At 40.0% G+C, this 24,211-nt stretch overlaps 1 protein-coding gene across 1 annotated transcript; it reads right to left on the bottom strand.

Moving 5' to 3' along the window:
- Positions 1-12,054: 12,054 nt before the first annotated feature.
- Positions 12,055-20,518, bottom strand: osr1 (odd-skipped related transcription factor 1). Its single transcript, XM_071903603.2, has 3 exons — positions 20,463-20,518; positions 14,351-15,046; positions 12,055-12,782 (listed from the first exon to the last, which is right to left on the bottom strand). Exons 2-3 carry the CDS (start codon positions 15,016-15,018, stop codon positions 12,650-12,652), a joined length of 801 nt encoding a protein of 266 aa, XP_071759704.1. The 5' UTR covers positions 15,019-15,046; positions 20,463-20,518; the 3' UTR covers positions 12,055-12,649.
- Between the last annotated feature and the right edge of the window lie 3,693 nt (positions 20,519-24,211).

Here is a 24,211-nt window from a genome sequence, read left to right as displayed (position 1 = left end):
GCAGCATTCACAGAAACCAGAACTGATCTTTAATGAAAGGCCATGCTTTTGTGTAGCGGGAGGATAACTCATGGGAAATTAGATAAACCACCAACATATGCTACTACATCCAAATCGTAACCAATGTAACTTGCTAAAGGAGTCCACAGCACGACGGTTGTATAACAAATAGGAACATATTTCACATCCTGAGGGGCAGTTTCCAATACAAATGCACAATTCCAGACGTTTTTATCTCCCTGCAAAATACATTCCAAAATGTGCTTAAAATGTCCTTAAATGAAAACACTGCAATTGACTGCCACTGATGGACTATAGAGGCTTTGCACTTTCGTCACAAATTGCCCAACAACCACATGGGGCTCCATCATGGAGGTCCACTAGAGAATTAGCTGTGTGCAAATAAATATATAACGACTGGGCAAGAAAAAGAGTAGGGATGGGACGACATGCTTTGATACGCAATATCAGGTTCACCATTCGATACAACCACAATACAGTGTAATAAATAAAAGTTCAGTGACAACAAAGTCTGACTGTGCAGAATTATGTTTATTTCTGAGACACAAATCTTTCTAGCAATGGCGTTGACTGACTAGAATGTAAACAACAATTTAAAAATGTCATTACAAAGTTCAAATAATATAATTTGGATGGAGAGCTTGTGAAATTGTGATGGTCATGCATCTCATTTGTGATTACTACAGCAGAATAAAATGGAGCTAATATCGTGATTCATTTTTCTGCCTCACGATACGTATTGCCACATTTTTGTATTGCGATATATTGAATTTAGATATATCATCCCATTCCGAAAAAAGAGATTGGTGGAATTTGGTGTTAACAAGTCGTGTTGAACACAACTTGTTAGCATGACTATAAACAGAAAGTACTGTCACATTGAAGTAGCTCAGTGGAAAGACACACACAGTGTTGTGGTCGGGGTGGTGGATGAGTGTATGGTGGAGTGTATGGTACCAGGGTTCACCCCCAAAGGACATTTCTACGGTAAGTCACATTTAAATTTTTAGCAAAAGTTTTTCTTATTTAACCATGACCAAAGCCTTTCCCTAACCATAACCAACTTGTTTTAGTTGCATAAACTTAACGGTTAGCCAACTGTTAGCCGAAAATACCATGTCCAATTCATGCTATTGTCACAGAATCCAATGTGTGGTGGAAGAACGTAATTTTCACATAATTTGTGTCCACGGCACGTAAATCACATTTCAGAGTTGCGTGCTCATTTCATAACTTTTTATTAGATCATGTTGGGTATTTCCCTTAGAGAGCTAACTAGCAAGCATGCTAATTCAGCAAAGTAACCAATTTTAATGTTAAAAGTGTTACTTTCTACTATATATGTTAGCTAGTGCTTAAAGCTGCACTAAGCGATTTTCTGACCACTAGAGGGTGACAGAAACCGCAACACATTTGTCAACAAACCACACCAAAGGTGCTGGACTACGGATGCCCCCAAGGACAAACCGTGCATAAAGGCTAATAGCTAAGCTAAATGTACCTACGGAGAAGTGTTGCCGGTTACCAGTCTCGCTTGGCCATAGTTTTCTCCCGCTGAAGGTTACATGTCCCACAATGACAAGTGAAGAGGTAGGTAGCAAGTTTACTAGTTTAACAAGTTTACTCACTCGCTTTATCGATTACGCCATTACAAGAATTTTTTTTCCGGGATGGGAGGGGGAGAGTGCCGCTTTCAAACAGCGAGGGAGATAAGTTTTTAAAAAAATGAAAAGCTACTGAATGGGCCAGGAGGAGCTTCGATTCAGTCTGACTTTGACAACAAGCTTTAGAAAAGAGGTGAAAACAGCAACACAGCTGGCTCGCATGTGTGGCTATTTATTTACATCATAACGCCTCACGAAAATCTCCATATAGTACATGGTAGCTTCAGGATTGGTTATAGGGTCTGAAATTGCTTATTGCAGGTTTAAATCAGATCTGTTTGCAACAAGACAGTGATGGTGAGCTGACCAGATATTATGGTTAGCTAGCTAACAAGCTGACATCTAAAAACAAAATTGATCAGATGTATCAGTGGTGAAATTGCAGTTTCGCCAGACTGAAACAGCACAGAAATTAACCTTGTCTGTTGCAGTCAGCTGTTGCCCAGTTCAGCTGAGGACCTCCAGTATGACCGACAGAGGGGGTATTAATGTCACCTTAAAGTACGGTGGCCGACAGGTGTAAACACGCTACAAGGGCCGAAAGCAATTGCATTAAGAGAAACGTACTGCAATGCTAACAAAATGATGCTCTCTCACCTTGTATTGAGTGGTGCTTGCTCCAGTGTTTGTATCACAATGTGTCTTTGCAACTGCGGTGGCTAATGTATGAAAAAAAAAAAAAGTTTTTGCTGGCAAATATTTTTATTACAACTAGATTGAGCTAGCAAAGCAACTTTGTGTAACAGGTGTGAAATATATTATGTTTGGCCAATGCTAGCGACACTAATGGCCATGACATTAATGGAGACTGCAAAATTTGTGCACCAAGGTAAAAAAAACAAAACATTTGTTATCATTCATTTCATATGATTATCATTTCATTTATCGCTATAGGTAAATGTGACAGTGCTTTGCTCTCTCCATCTATATGTAAAACCCACAGCTGAATGCAACAAGTTCATGCCCCTTCTCTGGAGGCTGTGGCAAGTCATTCTAGGAAATGTAGGAAACCACTAACCAAAGCAGAAGTAGATGCAGGTTAAGGGAAAGTGGGTTCACCAAAAAAAAATTAATCACAAAATAACTCCTGGAATGCATTGAACCTCACCAAGATGTAACACTTCTGCAGAGGCAGTAGGTTTGTGTTTGATGTTGCTGTAACTCCAGAAACTTGAACAAATCAGTGACGTTTAAGTTAAAGGAGGGAGCTGAATACATATTCAAAAGAGTAGCATGAGGCAAAAAAGGGTTCAGCAAAGGGAATTAATGACCTAACGTTTTATTTCCCAATTGTAAAAAAAAAAAAAATGTATTTACTCTCCCACCGCAGTGAACTTAAGAAACAGAACACATTGTACCCCACAGACAGAGTGCTGCAGCCAGTAAATATGGATTTCGGCACTGCGTAGTCCTCCATTGCAATTGAGAGTGACATTTTTCCTTGTAATTGACCACATTTCATTTATGAGCAAGTGTTTAGTGAGTCAACACAGAATGCACCGTACCGTTTAATCACTTGGGTGTTGCCTTTGTTGTGTGACTTGTGTTTGAACAGTTAAGGATGCAAAAGTTTCTTATATTTGGGCAAAGATTAGTTTTCCATTTTAATATTTGTTTTGTTGCAAAGGAGAACAATTGGAAAGCAAATAAGGAAATACTCTGAATAGGAAAGTTTTAGCAACAGCAACCCTTTTTTTTCGCTGGAAAACTCCAGTTAAGTTCCTGAGGCAGAAATAACTCAAAATAAAGCTATTGGTTTTACACAATAAGACCTTGAAGTAGCTCACTGAGATTAGATCATTTCTTTTGCCTTACAATAAGACAATTTTTGCCATCCAAACTTTTATTGCTTTGCAGGCATAGTGAGCAATCGGCTTGTGGAAAATGCCAGCACTACCTAAGACTTGTTTGTATTTGTGTTGGTAACATGGGCTGGGGAAATTATATATACGACTTTTTCCTTCCATCTGTTTTGACTGTGATTCTCACTTTGGCAGTCAATATTTCAAACTGTTTTGATAATTTGGGTAATGATTTTTAGATTTCTTACTGCCATAGTAACGTGCAATGTAAAAATATACTTAAAACATTTTAAAAGCCCCAGAACTCACCAGAATTAATAATAATATTTGAGCCTTTATTGTCTCTGGAACATTCTACGCATAGAAATGGCCTACAGATTTGTTAATGTGAATACAATGCACATTTGCACATGATGCACAATTCACATAAATTCATATGCTTCTTCAGTTTTCACATAGCTCTCATTACAATCTTCTATAATGGCATTTTCATAATGGTTCCACTATTTCTTAATGTATACATACTGATATGCTATATTAATACTATATATATATATATATATTTATACATACTTATATTTATATATGTATATAGCATATATTCCTAATTTAGTAATTCATATTTAAGTAAACAATCATGACTGTTAGTCACATTGGTGTGTAACAACTGTAACTGCAGTAACAACTGTAACTTAATCCATACATATTAGTAATCCATATTCCTCCCCCATATTTCCATGTTGTCTACTTAACACTTTTAAATTGAAACCAGCATATGTTTATATAGCCCCACAATCGGTTATGTTCTATTTTATTGCTTTCTTGTGTCTATTATTTGTTACTGTTTTATTGCCTAGTTTACTCTACTTTTTCCTATTTGTGTGCTTATACTGTCTTATTTCCTGCTGAATCCACTGGCTACTGCAATGACCTAATTTCCCTATTTGGATCATTCAAGTTTCATCTCTAATCTTTATCTCATGAGTTTTATCTTGGTTATGGTACAGAGAAACATATATAGGACGTGTCAAAAATGATGGCATTGTCCTGTATCTATGAAGAAACTATGAAGATCATCTGAGTATCCAGTTCTATAAAACCTGAAGTTGTATAACAAATTGTAGCAGGGAGTTCCTCTTGCACAGTATTTGACCGCAAGCACACACTGTTGCACGAAAGTAATTGCCCTCTTACCCTTTGGCGTTGACTTGCATTTTTGGGGCCTTAGGCATGTTGAAATTATCTACAAATTATTTTGGGACTTGTTGCATTCAATTAGGTCCCAAACAGCAATAAATGTGTGTTTTATGGACTAAATCAGTGTGTTAGGCATGAGAATAGATTTGCTGTGGAGCTGTTCATAATGGGCAGAGCTGAGAGAAGATCATACCCAACTGCAGAGCGTTAAATTGAGGATAAATTTATGAGCTTTATAAATATTGCTTGACGAACCAGAACGTTGGGCACTTTCCCATTTCATGCAGTGAGATTTCTCTTGATCTTTATTGTAACACGTTTTATAGCGTGGCCCATTGGAGAAAACACTAATGGTACCATGGGGATAGCTAAATGGCTACGAGTTATTTCAGAGGTTAGAAGGTAAAAAACGGGCTGTTCTGTATTTTGATACATATACTCAGTTTGGACATTCCTCCTGTGTTTTTTTGTTTTTTTTCTCTCTTCATCCTGCTCAGACTTTTTCCCATGTTCTGGGACTGGTTAAATAGGCCATTAGATTCAATTCCACTATTTAACCTGACCTCCCTTTACATTGAACGCGATTTATTCAAACAATTACATTCTAGAGATGATGTCTGGGTCTTTACCGGAGTCTGGAATCACCTCAATTATGAAGCAATTTACGAGACCTATTTTGAAGTAGGTCTGATGAACTTTGAACTTTCCTTCAAGGGGAATAACAGTTCAATTTCTAATTATTCCCCCTTCACACGGGAGGGAGAAGACACACTGAAGCTGTCTTATTGATGGCTATGTGTTGTGTTTGCATTTGTGACATGAGCATTAAGCCACCTTTTAACCTTGCTTTTGCACTGATTGTGCCATAACAACAGTATACAGTTTGTGCACTAGCAACAGTATACCTACAGTGTGCTATTTCATGGACCAATTCAAAACTACCATGTGCCAATTTTGGTCCCGCCCCTTAGACTGTGATCTCAGTCTTTTGAAATAAAATTTATGGTAATTGAAAATGACTGCATGAAGCATAGTAATACCCCAGCCCATTGGAACATTGTTTTGTTCAATCTTTCTCCTTGACTAACAGCAAAGGTTATCCTTCAAACATCTATATATGTGCAAAGCATTCAGTCCACGGTAAATCTTTCATGTAACTTCTGATGTAGTCCAAGCCAGTAAATATGAAAGGGGCTGACTATTTGAGCTCCTTTGTCAAATAAAAGTCAAATCAAATTCAGATGACAGCTCGCGAGCGCCAGCCAGAACAAATTAATCTTACTGGCAATGCTGGCAATGGTTAAGGTGTACATTTTTTTGAAGTTTATGAAAGAGGCATTCATTGTGATTTTTAACACATTTCCCAGCCTCTTAAGCAAAACTGAGATTGTTTGTGTCAATTTTGCATCGGCACATGATATCCTTCCACAAGGGCAAAGTTTGTATTTGGTCACACAATTTTTGAGTATACCAGATGGAGGCCTAACCCAGCATGCACTTGACAGCAACGTGCAGAAGGTGGCCACGTTCAATGACAACTCAAAAGAACACAACATTTTTACAACACAATATTATGGCATGGTAAAAATTCATATTAAACGATGCAGGTAGCAGCTGTGGACGACAATGGACATCGCTACACTGCAAAAACTTGGCAAGTGTTTTTATCTTGTTTCCAGACCAATCTAGCATATTTCATGATCTTTTTAGTCAAATTATCTCACTGCACTGGCAGATAATCTTGCTGGCTTCAATAAATTTCACTTGATACATGCCAAAATGGCTTCTTTCAAGAAATCATCATAAAACAATGAAGAAAATCTTGCAACAAGAAAGTTTCTCCAAGACAATTTCACTTTTGCCAAGTAAATGTCCTGAAACAAGTTACATTATCCTGAAAAAAAAAGTCAAATTTGTTGAAACCGGTAAAAATTATCTGCCAGTGCAGCAAGATTATTTCACAAAAAAAAAATCCTAAAATAAGGTTGATAAGTCTGGATACAAGATAAAATAACTTAACAAGTCTGTCAATTTTTGCAGTGCATTGCTTATAGGGGCATTATGGCTAGATTGTGTCTAAACTCTAGACACAAGGTCCGTCCAAAAGTTTTCAGACAGCAGTAAGTTTGGTCTATTTTGATGCAGTGTAATTATATTTGAGACCTGATTTTGAGATAACACACTCATTAGAAAGCATTTCAACTAGGCTTAGACTGATGTATTGGCTTGCTAATATATAGAGCTGATATAGGCATTTTATTAAATATCAGATATCGTCCAGTCAGTGTCGTTAACCTCTGATGTGATGGAGGTTCCTCCCTGCAGAAAAAGTCTGGAAAACCCGACGAGACATTTGATTTTCTTTGCACATTTTTGTTCATTCAATTGTTCAGTTATGTTTTTTTGTGAATGAATTCTTCATGTAAAGGCTTAGTGTATTCCAGAGTTTCTCTACCATTGAATAGGTGTGGTGGGTCACTCTGTCTTAAAGAGCTGCTAACAAGAATTTCATTAGTTTCAGTGAAGAGTTTTAGTGTCTAAATGTTAATAAAATCCTGGGTGGAATATTTGGTCAAAATATTCTGGAAAATTGTCAAATATGCAAAACACATTGTTGACATGCTAAGACCTTAGAGGCTAATGCCTGCTTTTAAAGGTGCTATATATAATGTTGGTGCAGGCTGTTTTATCATCATCATTATTAGTATCATCTATTCAATGTCAAAATGTTGGATGGGTCTCCTGCACTGCCAGCTGTTACTATAAGCCCTGTGCCATTGTTGCTGTTTAACCCTACTGTAAGCGGGTGAAGAGGCCATCCACCACGTGGAAGTCATTTTCATCAAGACCTGCTTTCACCTTCCTGGCCTGCACTGGTCCTGCTCTATAATTGTTAGGGAGGAGGAGGACAGCGGGGGTGGGGGGGGGGACTTCTCCTTCCCTTTTCCTCTCTCACAGGAGGAAGCCTGGTGGGGAACAGCCGGTCCCTCTCGGCACTGTGTCTGTCAGTTCACCATCCGTCCCATCCTGCCACCCTCCAACTCACCCTGCCGGTCGGAAACCTTAAAAGTGTCAGCGGGCCAGAGCAGCCGTCTACTGTGTGAAGCTCCCTCTCCGTGCACCACCTTACCCCCTCAGTGCCCTCCGCCAACCCCTCCCTAAATCATTCGGTGAGGACAGTAGCAGTGAATGACATTTCCCTCAGGCCCAGAGGACACAAAGGTAAAGCTAAGGCCATGAGGGGAAAGTTGCACTGACATTACATTGACCTACCACATTGGCAATTAGATGGCGGATGGTCATGCCCCTGGATGTACAGAGAGATGATTTGGTAAACATCCGCTCCAATAAGGTTGGGTTAGGTTCTTGCTATATTAAGTTGGTTGCAAGAGACTAGACAGAAGCCACGTTGTGTTTTGTGTATGTTCAAGTAAATGCTTTGCACCAAAAATAATTGATGATCATGGTTTGCCTGTAGTGTGCAGAAATTCCAAGTCCATCATCATAAAGGCCACAGAAACAATCCCAGCTAACATTTTGATGTTGAATAGACGACGACAATGTTGAATATAGCGCCAAAATGTAGTCGTCCACAGCTGCTGCCTGCATCGTTTTGTGCAATCAGGACCTAAATATCTTTCTGACATCAGTTCAAAACTGTCCCTCAAATACCTACTACCTCTGCTGATTTAGACTCTGTTCATTCACTGGGGTACATTTTTCATTATTTAGTATTTGTTAAATTACCATATAAACTCAAATGATGTTTTTTCCATGAAGTAGCAAGAATTCCAGTCTGCTCAAGTGTTTCACTTTCTATTTTGGCACTGCTTTCCCCTTTCCTCCGACTTCTCTGAGGTTGCACTTTTGCCACACCGCGATAGCATGGTGACCAGAAAAACAATGTGTTTGTTCTTTAACCGTCTAATAACAGCGGTTCACTCATTGTTCCTAGCTGTCTTAGTACAGTAGTAGTGGTGGTGAATGGATTGTTCCCAGCAGTCTCAGTACAGTAGGCCTCTTTGAACTTGGACCAGAAGTAGTGTCCCTTCTGTGACAGGCCAGACAAGCCTTATGTCACGTACGCCATCCCTGGCCATCTCAAGCTGCCCAGCTGTGAGTGTGTGTGTGTGTGTGTGTGTGTGTGTGTGTGTGGATGTGTGTGTGTGTGTGTGTGTGTGTGTGTGTCCCTGGCTGGTCAGGGAGTTGATGACAGACTGATGAGTTCCTGGCTTCAGAAACGGTGACCAACCGGCCAGCCATCCGCTCAGCTCTTCTCCTTCCCCTGGACCTGCAGCCTTCCTCCTGCGTGACTCACAACACACACCAGCTCACACATGTGCACACACACCAATGATTTACAAACGTTTGGAGGACTTCAATAGCCAGAACACAAGCACAGAAGCGCACAAGCACATACATAAGCAGACACATTACACACGTTTTATCAGACTAAATCAGGATGTGGCGCTGCAAGTTCCATCCTCATTAATTGAGATTTGCCCTAGTTCACCAAATTGTTAATATTATTATTATTATTATTATCATTATTATTATTATTACGGTGTTAGGTATGGTCACTGGTTGGAAATCTGCTCCACACAAGAAGTGAAGAATCCAAATTTAAGATGTAATCCAAAAGTGTATGGGCATGAATTTGAATTGCATTAATTTGAATTTGTGATGCTAGAATTAAATCATTGTGTGCAAAAATTGAAACTGAATTGCAGAACTTGAATTTTGTCCAATCCAATTCACACTTCAAGTGTAGAAAACAACGGTGCAGCACACACTACAAGATATTATTAAGATTGTCTTGCCCGAGTGAGCTGCTTACAGTTAAGGCAGAAGGCAGATGTTTACAAACATGGAGGCAGAACAGCTGCTTTGGTGTGTTCAGTGGTTTGCAGTGCCAAAAAAAAAACGTTGGTATGCTATCGCTAGCCTCAAGGGCTAAAAGGGCCGGGACGTTAAAGTTGTATTGTCCAATGTTGAAAGGCATAAGGAAAATGAGTGGTGACATCGGCGTCCAGATTTGAACTCGCAAATATCTAACAGGTTAGAAATTATCGGGGTGGCCCTGCGAACAGTTCGGAAGGGTTAAGATTTGATTTGTAAACAGCTCACATTACCAGATATTCTGTGCTGAACATCGGTACCGACCAAGACCCAGATCCAGATTTCTCCTCTGGTTGTCGAGAGGGGCGAATCGGGGATAAATTGGGGATAAATCGGGGATAAATCTGCGAAAAACTTTAGCCAACATTAGCCACAATTGCAGCACAGTACACGGAAGCAGAGAACAGTACCAGTAAATCAAACATACCTGAAGCTAGTTGCACCCAATTTGAATTATAAGAACTGAATTTGAAAGAGGGCTGAACTTGTACCTCAAACTAGTTTGAAAAAAAGTTACAATTTGAAAGCATGAATGACCAAATTCAAATTCACACCATTACATTCAGTTTCAAATTTGACAATACAAATTCAAATTCTGCAATTCAGTTTCAATTTTTGCATACAACGATTCAATTCAAGCATCAAAAATTCAAATGAATGCAATTCAGATTCAGTTTCTGCTGCCACTAATGACTGCCCATATTTCTGGCTATTGAAGTCCTCCAAATATAGTTACCTCTCGCTGGCGTTTGGGGCCGCCCACATGCAAAGTTGCCAAGAACAGCTTTAAGTAATGTTTTAAAGTAGTGTTTTTTTGTTATTGAGAAATATAGAGTCCACAACTACCATGTTACGTAGAGTAGAATTAAGAACACCTTGCATATCCTCATTTATTCAGGCATATGGCACCTGTCATCATAAGTGCCCCGGGGCAAGTAAGGTGTCAGTGTTTTGTTCATTAGCACTTCGGCAGGGATAGACATCGGTTATCACAGTTACAAGATGGTTGCTCTAAACAGTAGACCATTCTGCCACCCAAGACCACCTATGGTTCTCATTTTTCATGATTACATCTCCAGAGGGCTAGAAATCCTGACCTTCGGGTTGTGGATTGGGGTGAGGGAGTCGGGTGAGAGGGCTTCAGTAGAAAACCCTGAACTCTACAGTACCTCTAGATTCAGACGAGAAACCACATCTTCATGCTCCTCTCTGTAGGCCATGTTTGACTAGCTCTGTGGGTCTAAGTCATGTGCTATCATGACACAAGAGCCTGCAGGTTTTTAATTCCAACCAAACACTAAAGTAGCTGATTTCACGGATTAGTTCCCGCTCTCTGTGGTTGAAGATGTGTTGATGAGTCAAATGAGTTGCTCTAGTGTCTGACTCGCAGGTTACGATGGCACATGCTGCAGAGCCACTGAACTAGCCAACTGTGGCATCAAAGGTATTGCAGCAACATGAGTATGTGAGTGGCAATGTGGTCCAAAGGTTCAGCTGCTGTAAACATTTCCTCGCCTACAAACCATAGGCTACAAAGTCAAAAAACTATTGTATCCTCAAATACCTATCATCTGCAATCTACAGTATATGTCTCTGTTTAAAGTTAGGGTCAGGCATAAGGTCTGAATAAAGGTCAGGGTAAAGTAAACTCAAAGTAATAAAAAATGATTGCTATTGGCTAACTCTGTCCAGGTACCTAAGCGGAACCATGAAGACTTGTAACTCAAATGTGCCAGAGGGGCAGAGCAAGGTCTGCTTGATATTACAATATCTTCTTGTCTCTGCAGACATGCTCATAAATATTTATGAATGGTGGACGGACCTATAGGTTCATCTAAACAGCCAAGGTAATTGCTCGGACCGAAAAATCATGAATGTCAATGAAGAAATGGAGTCTTTCTTTGATTTTAAGAACTTGGCAAGGGCTCTGTCAGCACTTCTGAACCAAGGCCTGTTGAAAACACTTCCACACCATGCCTTTGACTCCATATGGTGGACATGGTGCCACATCACAGGACTGTGGGAATAGAAAATATTCTAGTTACATACATACACTATATGTCTAAGCCCATTGTAGGTGGATTGCTGGTGAATTGGTGAGCATGTAGCATTCATTAAATACTGCTGCTACTACTACTACTACTGCTACTACCACTACTACGACCACCACCACTACTACTACTACTATTATTACCACTGCTAGTACTAGTACTACTACTACTGCTATACTACTAATAATAATAATGTAAAATATTAGTAGTAGTAAATGTACTATAAAGTAATAAAGTATAGTAGTCGCTCCATTCATTTACAAGCAGCTGTTGACATACCTCTATACCTCCATTCTTATCTCATATTTCAAAATATTTGAATGTACAGCATTATATTACTCAAAGAACCAAGCAACAACAGTAAAATATTTTATTTAGAAAATGACTATTCATTTTGAAAATAAGTTTAAGAAATCCAGTGATATATGTAAATAATCAATAATCAGGTTAAAGTGCAAAAATACAATTAGATATATCTGTACAAAAATAACATTGGAATGTGATATTAAAAAGGAGGAAAAGGCGGCTAGGCTAACATGGCTTCAATCATTTTCAGTTGTTTACAAAAAAAATTGCATAAGAGTCGGAGTGTCCCTTTTACAGTGTCTTTGGATTAAAAGCTTTTGTAGCAAAGTATTTGGAATGAGCAGCCGCAAGTTTTTATTTTTTTTCTGAGGTCGATTTCACATTCCATAGATCCACTGGGTTCTTTGCCCATTTCGGCTTTGACAACTAGGCATACACTTCTCCACTAAGCCTTATATGCTTTTAACTGATCGTGGAGAAACTACTCTTCATAAATATTCTCTGTAGAAATCCAGGGCTGGAAAAAAATGTTTTTTTTGGCTGGTGAAATATTTCATCCTTGAGTAATGTTCCCATGTTCTATACAAGTGGAGAGATATGCTTCCAACGGTTGAGATGAACAAAAGTCTTTGGTTTTTGCTTGATTGTCATTGTTGTCTTTGGGTCATTTGGGTTTTCCAGTGTCCCCATCCCTTATATGCTGTCAAAATCACTTCATCTTGGGTGGCTTTAGTTCCTTGACCTGCATATGTAATGTTTTGTGGACAGCCAGAGTCCTTGACTGACAGAATCCCTTCCCACACTCCTGACATTTGAAGGGCTTCTCTTTGGAGTGAATGTACCTGCAGGGTGGAACACAACAAAACACTGTCAGTATTTCAGAATAACATCATCATCATCACTATTCAGTCATCACACTGCTGTTGGTTTATGCTCCTCTTTTTGCCTTTCCTCTAGAGCTTGCTCCTGTCACCTCCACCTCCATCCTCTATGTCGCAGCCAAACTCATACTAGCTACAATAGTAACTCCACCATGGACAGCCCTGACTGACACGCTGTAGATTCACCCTATTGACCCAAATTAAATTCTGGTGTCAGTATAGTCAATGCTAGGAGATCTTCTCCCCATAGGAAGTGACGGATCCAAACTGAAGAGAGAAATCCAACGATGGCTGAACCTCTTCACCACCTCCACCCCACACACTAATGCTGTGTTCATGTCATTTCGAAAGAAGTGGAAGAATGGGATGACATCTAGCTGCTACAGCTTTGAGGTGTTCGTGCGTTTAACTCGTTGGACCGCCCACATCCAAAATCACTTCTACTCATGAATTTAAAATCAACTATCAACAAACTGCAGCAGATACTGTTCACTTTTTCGTAGGTAGAGTTGATTGTATTAGCATGAATATAACTGATCATTTCGACTTTTATTATCTTGGACTGATGACATTGATGGATTCCCTGCCATGTTTGCCACCCATGTTGACACACTTAAGCAATTTGTAACTCCAAGTGGGAAATACGGGAGCCTAAAAAAAATTCCCACGTCCTACTTGTTATTACCACTAGGAGGCTGACGGAAACGACCAGTCAGCAGCTCATATTTATGATGAATCCAACATGACAAAAGAAGACATTTATTTTACCAATGTCACCTTACAGGATTTCTGGCTATTGAAGTCCTGAAAATTCAAACAGTTGCCTCACTGCCATTTGGGGCCACCAAAGTGCGAAGTTTTCTAATGGAGCTTTAAAGAAACTGAATGCATTTGTTTAAGCACTGTGCTGAATTGTTGTGATTGGTTCAAAAAAGCAATGATTTTAACACCTCCATATTGCCCCTCTATTTGGCTCCGTAAATGGTTTCTGCCAAACCGTTAACTAACACTTATCCATATAAGCCACAGCTGTGAAACTGCATTATCGCAAAATATCCTGCATGTTTCATTGTAGCATACCTATTAGATCTATATGTACATTCTGCCTAATGGAAGTTTTTGTCACCCTGATCCTGGATCATCAAATTGCTGCTGACTGGTTTCTATTATTACAATGTTGATTGATGACAAAAATGATGATTCTGTAGTAAGCCTCTCAGCATCAGACAGCCTCTGAACGACTGCTGCTTATCAAATGCATACTGTGGATTTGCATTTACTTTGGTAGATCCATTATGTTCTTTGTCTGTTTAAGCTTTGACAACTAATTCAACCTTTCTCCACTAAGCCTTACATGCCTTTAACCAACCCTGAAACTACACATCATAAATATTCTCTGTAGAAACCCCTGAAGTATTTGCAATGCTGCATATCAAATAGATAACATTGATTTGCCCTTTCATTTACATTTATGGCTATGTGGCCATACATTACTGATTTGAGACACTAGGATGATGTATGGTTCTCACCTGTGGTCCCGGAGGTGGTCTTGTCTTCTGAAGGCCTTGTGGCAGATATCACAGGTATACGGCCTCTCATCCGTGTGCGTCCGCTCATGGATGAGCAGATTGTAGGATTTGGTAAAATGGCGGCCACAGAACTTGCAGACAAACTCTTTCTTGGTCTTGGAGGGCAGTCGGCCTCGGCTGGGCTTGCGCTCCGGCGAGGAGAGTTTGGTCACATCCAGGAGGCATCCCAGGCCGGCCGAGGTCGCGTGGTGAGATGAAGCCTGTGCTGCTGCGGCGCCTGTCATGCTCAGGTCCTCCGCCTTCAGAGGATCCTCCTGGGTGGCCGCTGTCGCCAGGTTAGCGAAGTCGAAACGGGGCTTGTTCTTGGAGCCCTGCAGCAGCCCTGCTGAGTCCTGCTTGGGCTGAAGGAGGTGGGGGAAGATGGGAATGGAGGCCATGGACGAGAACTGGGCAGGTAACTTGGAGATGGTGCAGCGGGGCAGGGCCAAAGGCGGGTAGCCCAGGGTCCACTGGTGGAGGTGGATTGCATGGAGGGCGCTGAAGCTGTAGATGCCAGGGAAGTGGTCTGCTGGCAGCTGGAGGCCTGTGGAGCTCTGCAGGAGGGAGTAGTTGGCCAGCTGTAGGGAAGGGTGAAGAGGGACTGGTGCTGGAAGAGTCTTGCTGCCCATGGCTGCTGCACTAAATCCAATGTTCCTTCTGGAAGAGAAAGAAAGCATTAGCAGATGGCAATATGTATCTATTGGGCCAAGTCACATTGATTTACTTGTAATGGTTTCTAATGGTTTCATAACATCTACTCAAATTGAGGAAATAAATTTAGGACGGTAACTTAGATTACTATTGGCTATGATCACAACTTTTTATTGCGAAACAAATATATATACAGAGAGCTGTTTTACATTGTTACAAACAGCATGTAACATTAATTCACGAGGAATGACAGCACAAGAGTAAGTAATGTGACATGTGTTTGCATTCACGACTCGCAAATGAATAACACACAGGGATGAAAGCATTGGAGCGTGGACTAAACCAACAAACACTTAAGATAAACATAGAAGATAAATCAATGGTTAATTCTGGTTTTGATATTGCTATATTTCATAGAATGCAATGAAAAGGGGTTTTAAACGAAAGAAAAGTATTTTTTGGCATTTCTTATTAAATAGGTGTACATTATGATACAGAGACTTAGCTAAAATAGGGGAAAACCCTAACCCTTTAATAAATAGAATGGTAAAATTTGTATAATATAATGTGAAATAAATAATAATGTTAAACGTAATAAGGGCAGTCTGTAGATCACACCCCCCCTCCCCCAGCCCGAATGTGAGCACCCCCACCCCCACACACACACCCATTGAAAAACAACACACACACCTCTATCTGGAGCCAATACACATCTAGCCCAGCTTGCTGCTGATAGAGTTGTTGAAGGGGCCTCATTATCAGCATATTAAGGCAGCACATGTAAAAAAAAAAAGGCCCCACACTATAAAGTGAGCTAGCTGAACGTTATGGAGGAGCCCCATTGGTTTGAGTCCAAGCTGGATTCAACCTAAAGAGAGCGCTAAAAGCTAAAAGCTGTCTGCACCACACCTGACCGCCACAGGAACTCCCTGCACAAACCTTGGGCCAACGTACAATGAAAAAAGCCACACTTTGATGAGGGAGGTCAGCCTGCCTTTGAACATGCGTGTGTATGTGTGTGTGTGTGTGTGTGTGTGTGTGTGTGTCCTTGTGTTTCTATACTTATGAGGGCCAAGTGTCCTCACAAGGATAGAAAGATGAGGACATTTTACTGACCCACATTTCTACAAGGGGTTAGTTTAGGATTAGGACTTGGGTTTAAAGGTAAGATTAGAATTAGGTTTAGGTTTAGGTTAGGATTAGGGGTTAGGAAATGAATGTAGTCCTCTCAAGTGTAGTAAGACAAACGTGTTTGTGTGTGAGTGCGCTTGCATGTATGTACGTGTGTGGCAAACGTGTCTGCGAAGGCGAACACAAAACAATTGGCAGCACTAACACACACAAATGCGTCAGACATGAAGAAAGACTGGTGTGTGTGTTATGAGTGTGTGAGTGTGTGTGTGTGTGTGTGTGTGTGTGTGTGTGTGTGTGTTTGGTGTGGGTGTTTCCTGTTCCCAGAAACATGCCTGGGGCTGTTGAAGGCAGCTAAACAGAATGACAGCATTCAGCCAGAGAAATACCTGCGAGCTGTTAAATCAGGTTTGATAAGCGGGAATAACAATAGACAATAATGTATCTTTGTTTGAGCCAGACTGTGATGGACAGCAGCCATGGCAGCTCCAAGTCCCAGTTTCTCAGTCTCGTTCTCAACACAGCTGCCATGCCACTCCTTGCAGGTGGGAGACCTGATCATTTTAATGCACTAGACCTGATATAAGCAGTTGTTTGGCTTTAGTAGTAGATGTCAATTTCAGTTTACTTCATAATTTATAATCATGAGTTCATGAGCTGTGACTTAAAAATGTGAGTTGAAAGAACATTTTTCCAAGCATATGCTATAGGCCAGTGGTTCTCAACGTGGGGTCCGGGGACCACCAGGGGTCCTTGAGGGGGTTCCAGGGGGTCCCCAGCAAACTGATGAATTGCTAAACTTCAGCATTATTTAATTTACAAGAAATTAACACAATTAGAGAATGTAGAAGAATGACTGTTTGGATCATAGTTTCACTGTTATCTCTCTACCTACAATACAGATAGTCATGGAATTCTGGACAAAATCATATCTAACAATAAAAATATTGTGTTTGAGAGACAAAATGTGGACTAAATTAGGGGTCCTTGATATGAAAAAGGTTGAGAACCACTGCTATAGGCTATAACGGTTTAATAAGAATCAGGTCTTTTTTTGAGAAAAATGAAAATAATGATAACCATCATGAAAATTGGCAATACTATTAGAAATACTGACAGTGAAACCTCCTCGCTAATTAAAGAATAAATACCACAGGAATGTAGTTTCAAATATTGGATTCAACTGATAAACACTTGTCAACATGACCAGTCATTTGTTGATTGAACTTATTGTCATAAATTCCCACAGTGAGTTTTACTACATTAGAACAACTGATGAACTTTGACCTGACTCTTCACTACGATTACAGTCAACTTGCCATTTCAAGAAAGCAAGGAAACTGCTGTGCCTTCATGTATTTTGAAGTCTTTTTTTTTTTTTTTTTTTTTTTACAGTGTAGTGTAATGAGTGGCCGTAATCCCACAGCTCACTGAAGTGCAAATGTCATGTCATCATCAAGCACAAAATTATAAATAATTGTTTCTAACTGACTGGGATACAGCGTGAGGCTCACAAACATTTACATTTTCACAATGAAATCAATTGAGCTAGAGGGGATTTTTTTGTATTACTCCCAATATCAGTAAACTAAGATGATCCTTAGTCATTCCTGACAAATTGTTGTAAATTAACCAGTAATCCAGTAATTGAAAGAATTTAAGGTTTGAGTGAAAATAAATTGAACTGATCCTTGTCTTGGTAGATTGGCATATAGACTTTGTTTAATTTGTACAACTTTATATAGGCTCTATATTTGCTTTATATAGACTACACAGATTTAAAATATATGTAGTCCAAACAAATTCCTGAGGAGAAGTTGGTCAATTCAGTGAAATTCAATAAACTATAGTGAAATAGTTGTAATTAGAAGCAGCGGAGCTCAAAAAGCCCCCTGCGGTTTGTTCCTTTCTGATCATGACGCAGAAGTAATTGACTTTTACTTAGGAGGTCATTAGAGGAGATAAGCGCTCTGCTGCTGAGCCTCTCCTGTCCTTTAACCCTTTGATGTCTGCATACCAAGGGCCTCAGAACCCAAACAGCGATGTGGCGCTTTCCTTTGCTCACGACTGTGAGATTCAGCGCCTCGCATGGCCTCGCTGTGTTGATTGGGATGTCGGCTATCACCTCCATGGAAAGCAATGATCAGGTTAAGTCTAGGATAGGCTTTTTCTGCCAATTCAGTAAAAGAGGTTTTCTCCTTGCAGTGGCGCTGCTGGGTCCAAGTCCAGGCCCAACGCGATCCAAATTCTATATAAAATGTAGGGCGACATGTTGCCTTGCAGGTGAGCGGGGGTGTTAACGCACTAAACACTATGGCAAAGTCATTTGCCACCAAAACCTGCAAAATTAAAGACTACATTTCTGAGGACAAAGTGCAGCAATGACTGATGACTGACAAGGTATTATTTGGACAATATAATAAATTATTAAACGTAGGGACTGACAAGATGTTATTATTTAGTCAATGGGAGAAATTATTCGCCGTACGTCACCAAACCATCAGCTTAAAGGGAACATTGGTCCTGAATGCTCCCTGGTGTGTTTATTTTTTTTCTATTTTTTTACATATGATTTCCAAATCGATTTTTCCTTGATCTTTGTTCTATCTAATTTTAAAAACCACAAGATCAAATTTGGACTCGCTGAGGCCAAGGTATGGAGTGCGCCACACCTTACCATATCCAATTGACATTAAAAGATGACATTAAAGATGACATGATTTTTTGTGGGGATGGGGGCGCGCCACTGCCATCTGATGCCCATACAGGTAAGCCCGAGTTTTATCCTCTGCCACTGTGGTGTCACCTCATCATGGGACATTGCAGCGGCGTCTCCTCCAAGTCTTTTGGGTGTCTACTCTGCACGCCAGGAGCGATCAGACTCAGCGCGGCTACATTGACCATGAGCTGATCTCCACTGAGGTGATGAAAAAAGGCCATTGAGTTTAACCCGTCACACCTGCTTCACACACCAGTAATCTGATGCACATGGACTCCATTTGAGCCGAAACCTTATTAAGCAATCCAGTGCAATTAATTAGGTAAATAGGCCGGAGACCTGCGGCGTGGCGTAAAAGGCGATTCTCACAAATCTGCAGCGCAAAAACGAAGGTGTTAACAGCTTAGGCCAGAGTTGTTCCCTTTTCTTTTTTTCTATGGAAATGCTTATTCCAGCGGCTTTAGATCTGCTTGCCTGACTGTGCAGCATTTACTCGTTTTATCTTTATTCGGTGCATTTAACCCGCATCAGGAACAAGGGGCCCGAGCGCAATAATCCCAGACAGGTACCAGACTACGACTTCAGACTTCACAGCAAAGCCACGCATCCAGTTCAAGTAAGACCAATGCAACGCAGTTCTCATCAATTAGCGGCTATTTAGTGGCAGCTTTGGGGAGAAATGACCGAACTTGACTGAGCCAAAACAAATGAAAATGATGGGATGTTTACACCATAATTGTTTGCCTTTTCTTTCCAACAAACCCGTGTTTTGCTCCTGCAACGAGCTATTTACAGCACAAGGGTATTTCATACGTCTATTAACAGCCAATTGTACTAATCACACAATTTATCACTTATAAACTTTCTTTGGAGAGTTTCTTTTGTGCGCAATGAACGTGGGAAGGAACGAATATTTCAGAAAGTTTTAGAATTTAGGTCTCATATATAGGCCTACACACCTGCCGCAATATAGGCATACATCTGCTTTTATATGGTGAATAAATTTAAATACAGTGCGAATCAATATAGAGCAAAAACACACCATCCTTGCAAAGTTTAGATTTAAAAAAAATCCAGCTATCAATAATTACATGGGCGCGGATGTTTGCATGCTCATTTTGCATTTTCTAGAAAAAAAATGATAGCATGTAGGTTATTAGCAAATATCATTTCATATACAGAGAAGAACATGCTTAAGATAATAAGGTGGATGTAGTAATAACAGTATATTCTAAAGGCCTGAATAAATCCTTCCTCCGTCCATCTGAAGGATCCCACCTGCAGCAGAATCCTCCAACGCAAAGCCTCACATCTCCTGCAGATGTTCACTTATTGTAGCTTCAAGACATTATGAAAGAAAATTAATAGTAACAAAAATAAAAAATAATAAACTCAAAGGCTAAGCAGGTTGCCTCTGCACGCATCAACTCAAATCACAAGTTAAAAAAAAAAAAAAAAGTCCAAACAAGCCGACAATCCCTATTTCCCTTAGGATGTTGCAGTGATTTTGGCATTTCACGCCAACGCTGATTCTTATTTGAAATACCCCCCCAAAATAGAGTGAATAGTTACCAATAACAGCTGGTTTAGGGTTCTCCTTCCAAAACGCAAAGAGTCCCGTCGGAAGGTCAAAGTTTTTGGAAATGAAGTTTGAGCAGCCTTGTTTCGGGGTGGGTTAATGGGACGGCCGGAGCGGCAGCATGTTCAGTCCGCTGTCGGGTTACTATCGGGTCAGAGACTGAGGAGGCACGGCGGTGTTGTCGGTCGGGACGCCTCTCCACTGTTCTGCGGTCAGAGCTGCTGCCGCCTCTTTATCGCAGCGCAAAAGTTCGACTCCCACCGGCGCGTCACTCAGCCAGCCCACATACTGTACAGCACAATACAACACAATACAGGACAATACTCCCTGCTACATGATCTTATAGTGTAAGGTAAAAAAAAAAAAAGAAAAATCATGTTTTCTGTCATCTTGTCGTGTTTTCTTTTATGTCAGCCTCTGGGCGTCAATTGGATATGACTGGGTATGGTGAGAGCGTACAAATTAGAATGTTTCATCATTAGGATAAAGAGCAAAGGTCAAACAAAAATTGACAATTCAATTGGAAGGGATAATAAAAAAAAAGAAATAAAAAAAAGTCATAACCTATCTGGGAGCAGTCAGGAGCAATTTTGCCTCTAGGTGCGTTTCTTCTCTCCGTGCAAGATAGGTGCATAATCATTTGTCACACTCATCAAATCATAACATCTTGTCAGTCATCAGTCGTTGCTTCACTTTGTCCCCATCGAAACGTGCGGGTTCGAAAATGCTTTTAGATACAAGGTTTAGTGAATTGATGCCGCTGTTGTAAAGATGCAAACTCATATAAGTTCATATTTGCCATTTACGTGCCTGACACCTATCAATCAAATTTATATGAACGTTGAAAGAAGCAAAATGACTTGTTTGGGAAATGTTAAAACTGAAAAAGCTGTCCATGCTGTTCCACAGCACAGTAAACTGTACTGTATTTAATGGGAATAACGAACCCTATAGGCCTGAGACATCAATGCAGAGGGTCAGTTGTACTGTCAGTTTTTTAAAGATGGTCAGTAAATGTTTTATCAGATGACTAAATTATTATTAATATTATTGTTGAAGTAAAAAAAAAAAAAAACCCTCTACTTTTTGCAGCATTTGTTGTTGCATAGCTTTTAATTTTTGCATTGTTTCCCAAATTTGCATTTTATTTTTCTATAAAAACAAATACAACTGTCACTTCAACATTAACAGTCATTCATGGCTGAAATTAAAATTGTGTTGTTTCACTTACTATTAGCACATGCATAATGACCAAAGCCATTGCTCACACAGAAAAGTCATTTTTGTTAAGGTTGAACATTATGTCAGTTTGAAATGCCTGAACAGGATAACATATTGGAGGTCATGCAGGTTTGACCAGTTAATAGCCTGTGCTCTTTTACTTGTGAACAGCAGCCTGCAGTTAATGATGTTCCCTGTAGCTCAGTAGAACAGACTGGAGCAGCTCTGTAGGCTTGTTACAGTGAATGAAATCTGCCATCTGCTGGTGAAAATGTATTTTTTTTTTTTTGGTCACAAATCAACTTCAGCTTGTCTTTTGATTCATCTGCTTTGGTTCAGGACATTGGCAGCATAGACCATTATGGTGTCTCCCCGCTGTCAAGCATTAACTCTACTAATGTGCAGCTCTGTGATTTCCATCGTCAGCCAAAACTGAGATTTCAGCGTGAGAGCGACCTTATAATGAAAGAAACAAATATGATTCTACTGTACAGTCGTATGACTGAAAATGGCACGGAGTGGATTATCTTGGCTTAGTCTGCCCCACTGTTATGAGAACGTTTGGCAGGACGTGTTCACATTGCATCACAGCGCCAAGTTTAGTGCAACCATAGGAATTAATCAGAGATACTGCCACAGAAGCCTAGCGAATACTCAACGTCGATGTGCAATAATAAAACGCTGGCCAGACATAATTTACATTTTTTCCAGAGGTAAAGGAATACAAACTGTAAAGGATGGTTTTGGTGCGAGTGCCCAGTGTGAGGCAGTTTAGCACTTAGTCTCTACACACACACACACACACACACACACACACACACACAGATGCACATAGAAACACTTACAGAACAGCACATAAAGGCCTCTCAAGGAAATCAGAGCAGCCCAGTGACCCTCCTCCGAAACGATGTTTACAGATCACTTACATACGCTGTACAAGCTATTTACATCACTTCAGTTGTAATCCAAACACTCAGGCTAGAGGAAACGGGCAGCCGGCACATCTAAAATAGACATTGCAAAATGAAACCTCGCGCTGTTGAAGGCTTCATATGATGGAAGTTGGTGTCCCGCAAAACTTGGTGACTCAAAAACAGTCAACTTGACCGGAAGGGCCGAAAATTGATGTTGATGTTCTCACTGATTCCAAAGCATGTTTGACATTTTCCAGTTGTTTTTCATTAATCTGGCTCGGTCCCAGTGTTATTTTATACACATGGGAGGCGATATGGACTGTAAATTACAGTAATAATAGAGGGAGGAATTGGAGGGAGGCTTCTGCAGGACACAGATGACAAGCAAATAACATGCAAATACTTAACATTAGAGTTCGATTGATATGGGCTTTGAAGGCCAATACCAATACCAATATTGTTGGGTTGAAGCTGTTAGTTGATATTTTGTGCTGATATTGAGTAGCTTTAAACTTATTTTTAGGGTGAAAAAGCCTCTGAAACACCATGAGACCACGGGACACTAAAACTCTCCATTGGAACCAATAATAATAATAATAATAATAATAACATCATTATTATTATTATCATTATTATTATTATTTATTGTTACTATTATTATTATTATTATTATTATTATTATTATAACATATTCATGCATACTTAGGTGGAACCTCATCGAAATGACTCATTAGAATCAACTGAAGTTAATGGCTTCCCAAAGACAACCAGTGTAGTATTGATCAATTCTACAATAAATAAGCCATAAATCAAAATTCATCATATCAGAAGTGGACTACACTGGACTGGAGCAGATCTCATTTTTAATAAAAGGCAAATATCAGCCACATAATATCCGCCTACTTTCGACATGATGTGATTTGCTACTCCAGTCAAGGCTACCCTACTTTAAAGAAAATCAGCTGTGAAGTATGTATTGCAGCATGGACGACAGTTTAGCTTATAACTGAACTCATTCGAAACCGCTCATGAATTAGAAAAAAGATTGTATTTTAATCACAGGAGTGAGTGTAGTTGACCTCTTTAGAGTAGGCGATGGTATAACTGGGTACCTCTAAGCAAGATGTTGGCCCAATATCTTAGGTGGAAAGTTGAAGGAACAGAGTATAAGTCCAAACTCTTGTGGCTCCTAATATTTCTTGCAGTAGCATAAAATGGATATGAGTTGAACATTCAGATCTTGAACATTCCCCGAGCTCCAACCTTGGATCATGTCAAAGGTGACTAGATTCCTGCATGAGACCATGGTCAAGATGATTGGTAGCCTTTATCTCACACTAGTAGGGATGGGACGATGTATCGAAATTCAATATATCGCAATACAAAAATGTGACAATGCATATCGTGGGGCAGAAAAATGAATCGTGATATGAGCTCCATTTTATTCTGCAGTTGTAATCACAAATGAGACGCTTGACCATTACAATTTCACAAGCTCTCCATCCAAATTATATTATTGTCACTTTGTAATGACATTTTTAAATTGTTGTTTACATTCTAGCAAGCCAATGCCATTACTAGAAAGATTTGTGTCTGAGAAATAAACA

Source organism: Centroberyx gerrardi, chromosome 17, assembly GCF_048128805.1.
Source record: "Centroberyx gerrardi isolate f3 chromosome 17, fCenGer3.hap1.cur.20231027, whole genome shotgun sequence".
NCBI lineage: Eukaryota > Metazoa > Chordata > Actinopteri > Beryciformes > Berycidae > Centroberyx > Centroberyx gerrardi.
This window is presented reverse-complemented; position numbering and strand designations above follow the sequence as displayed.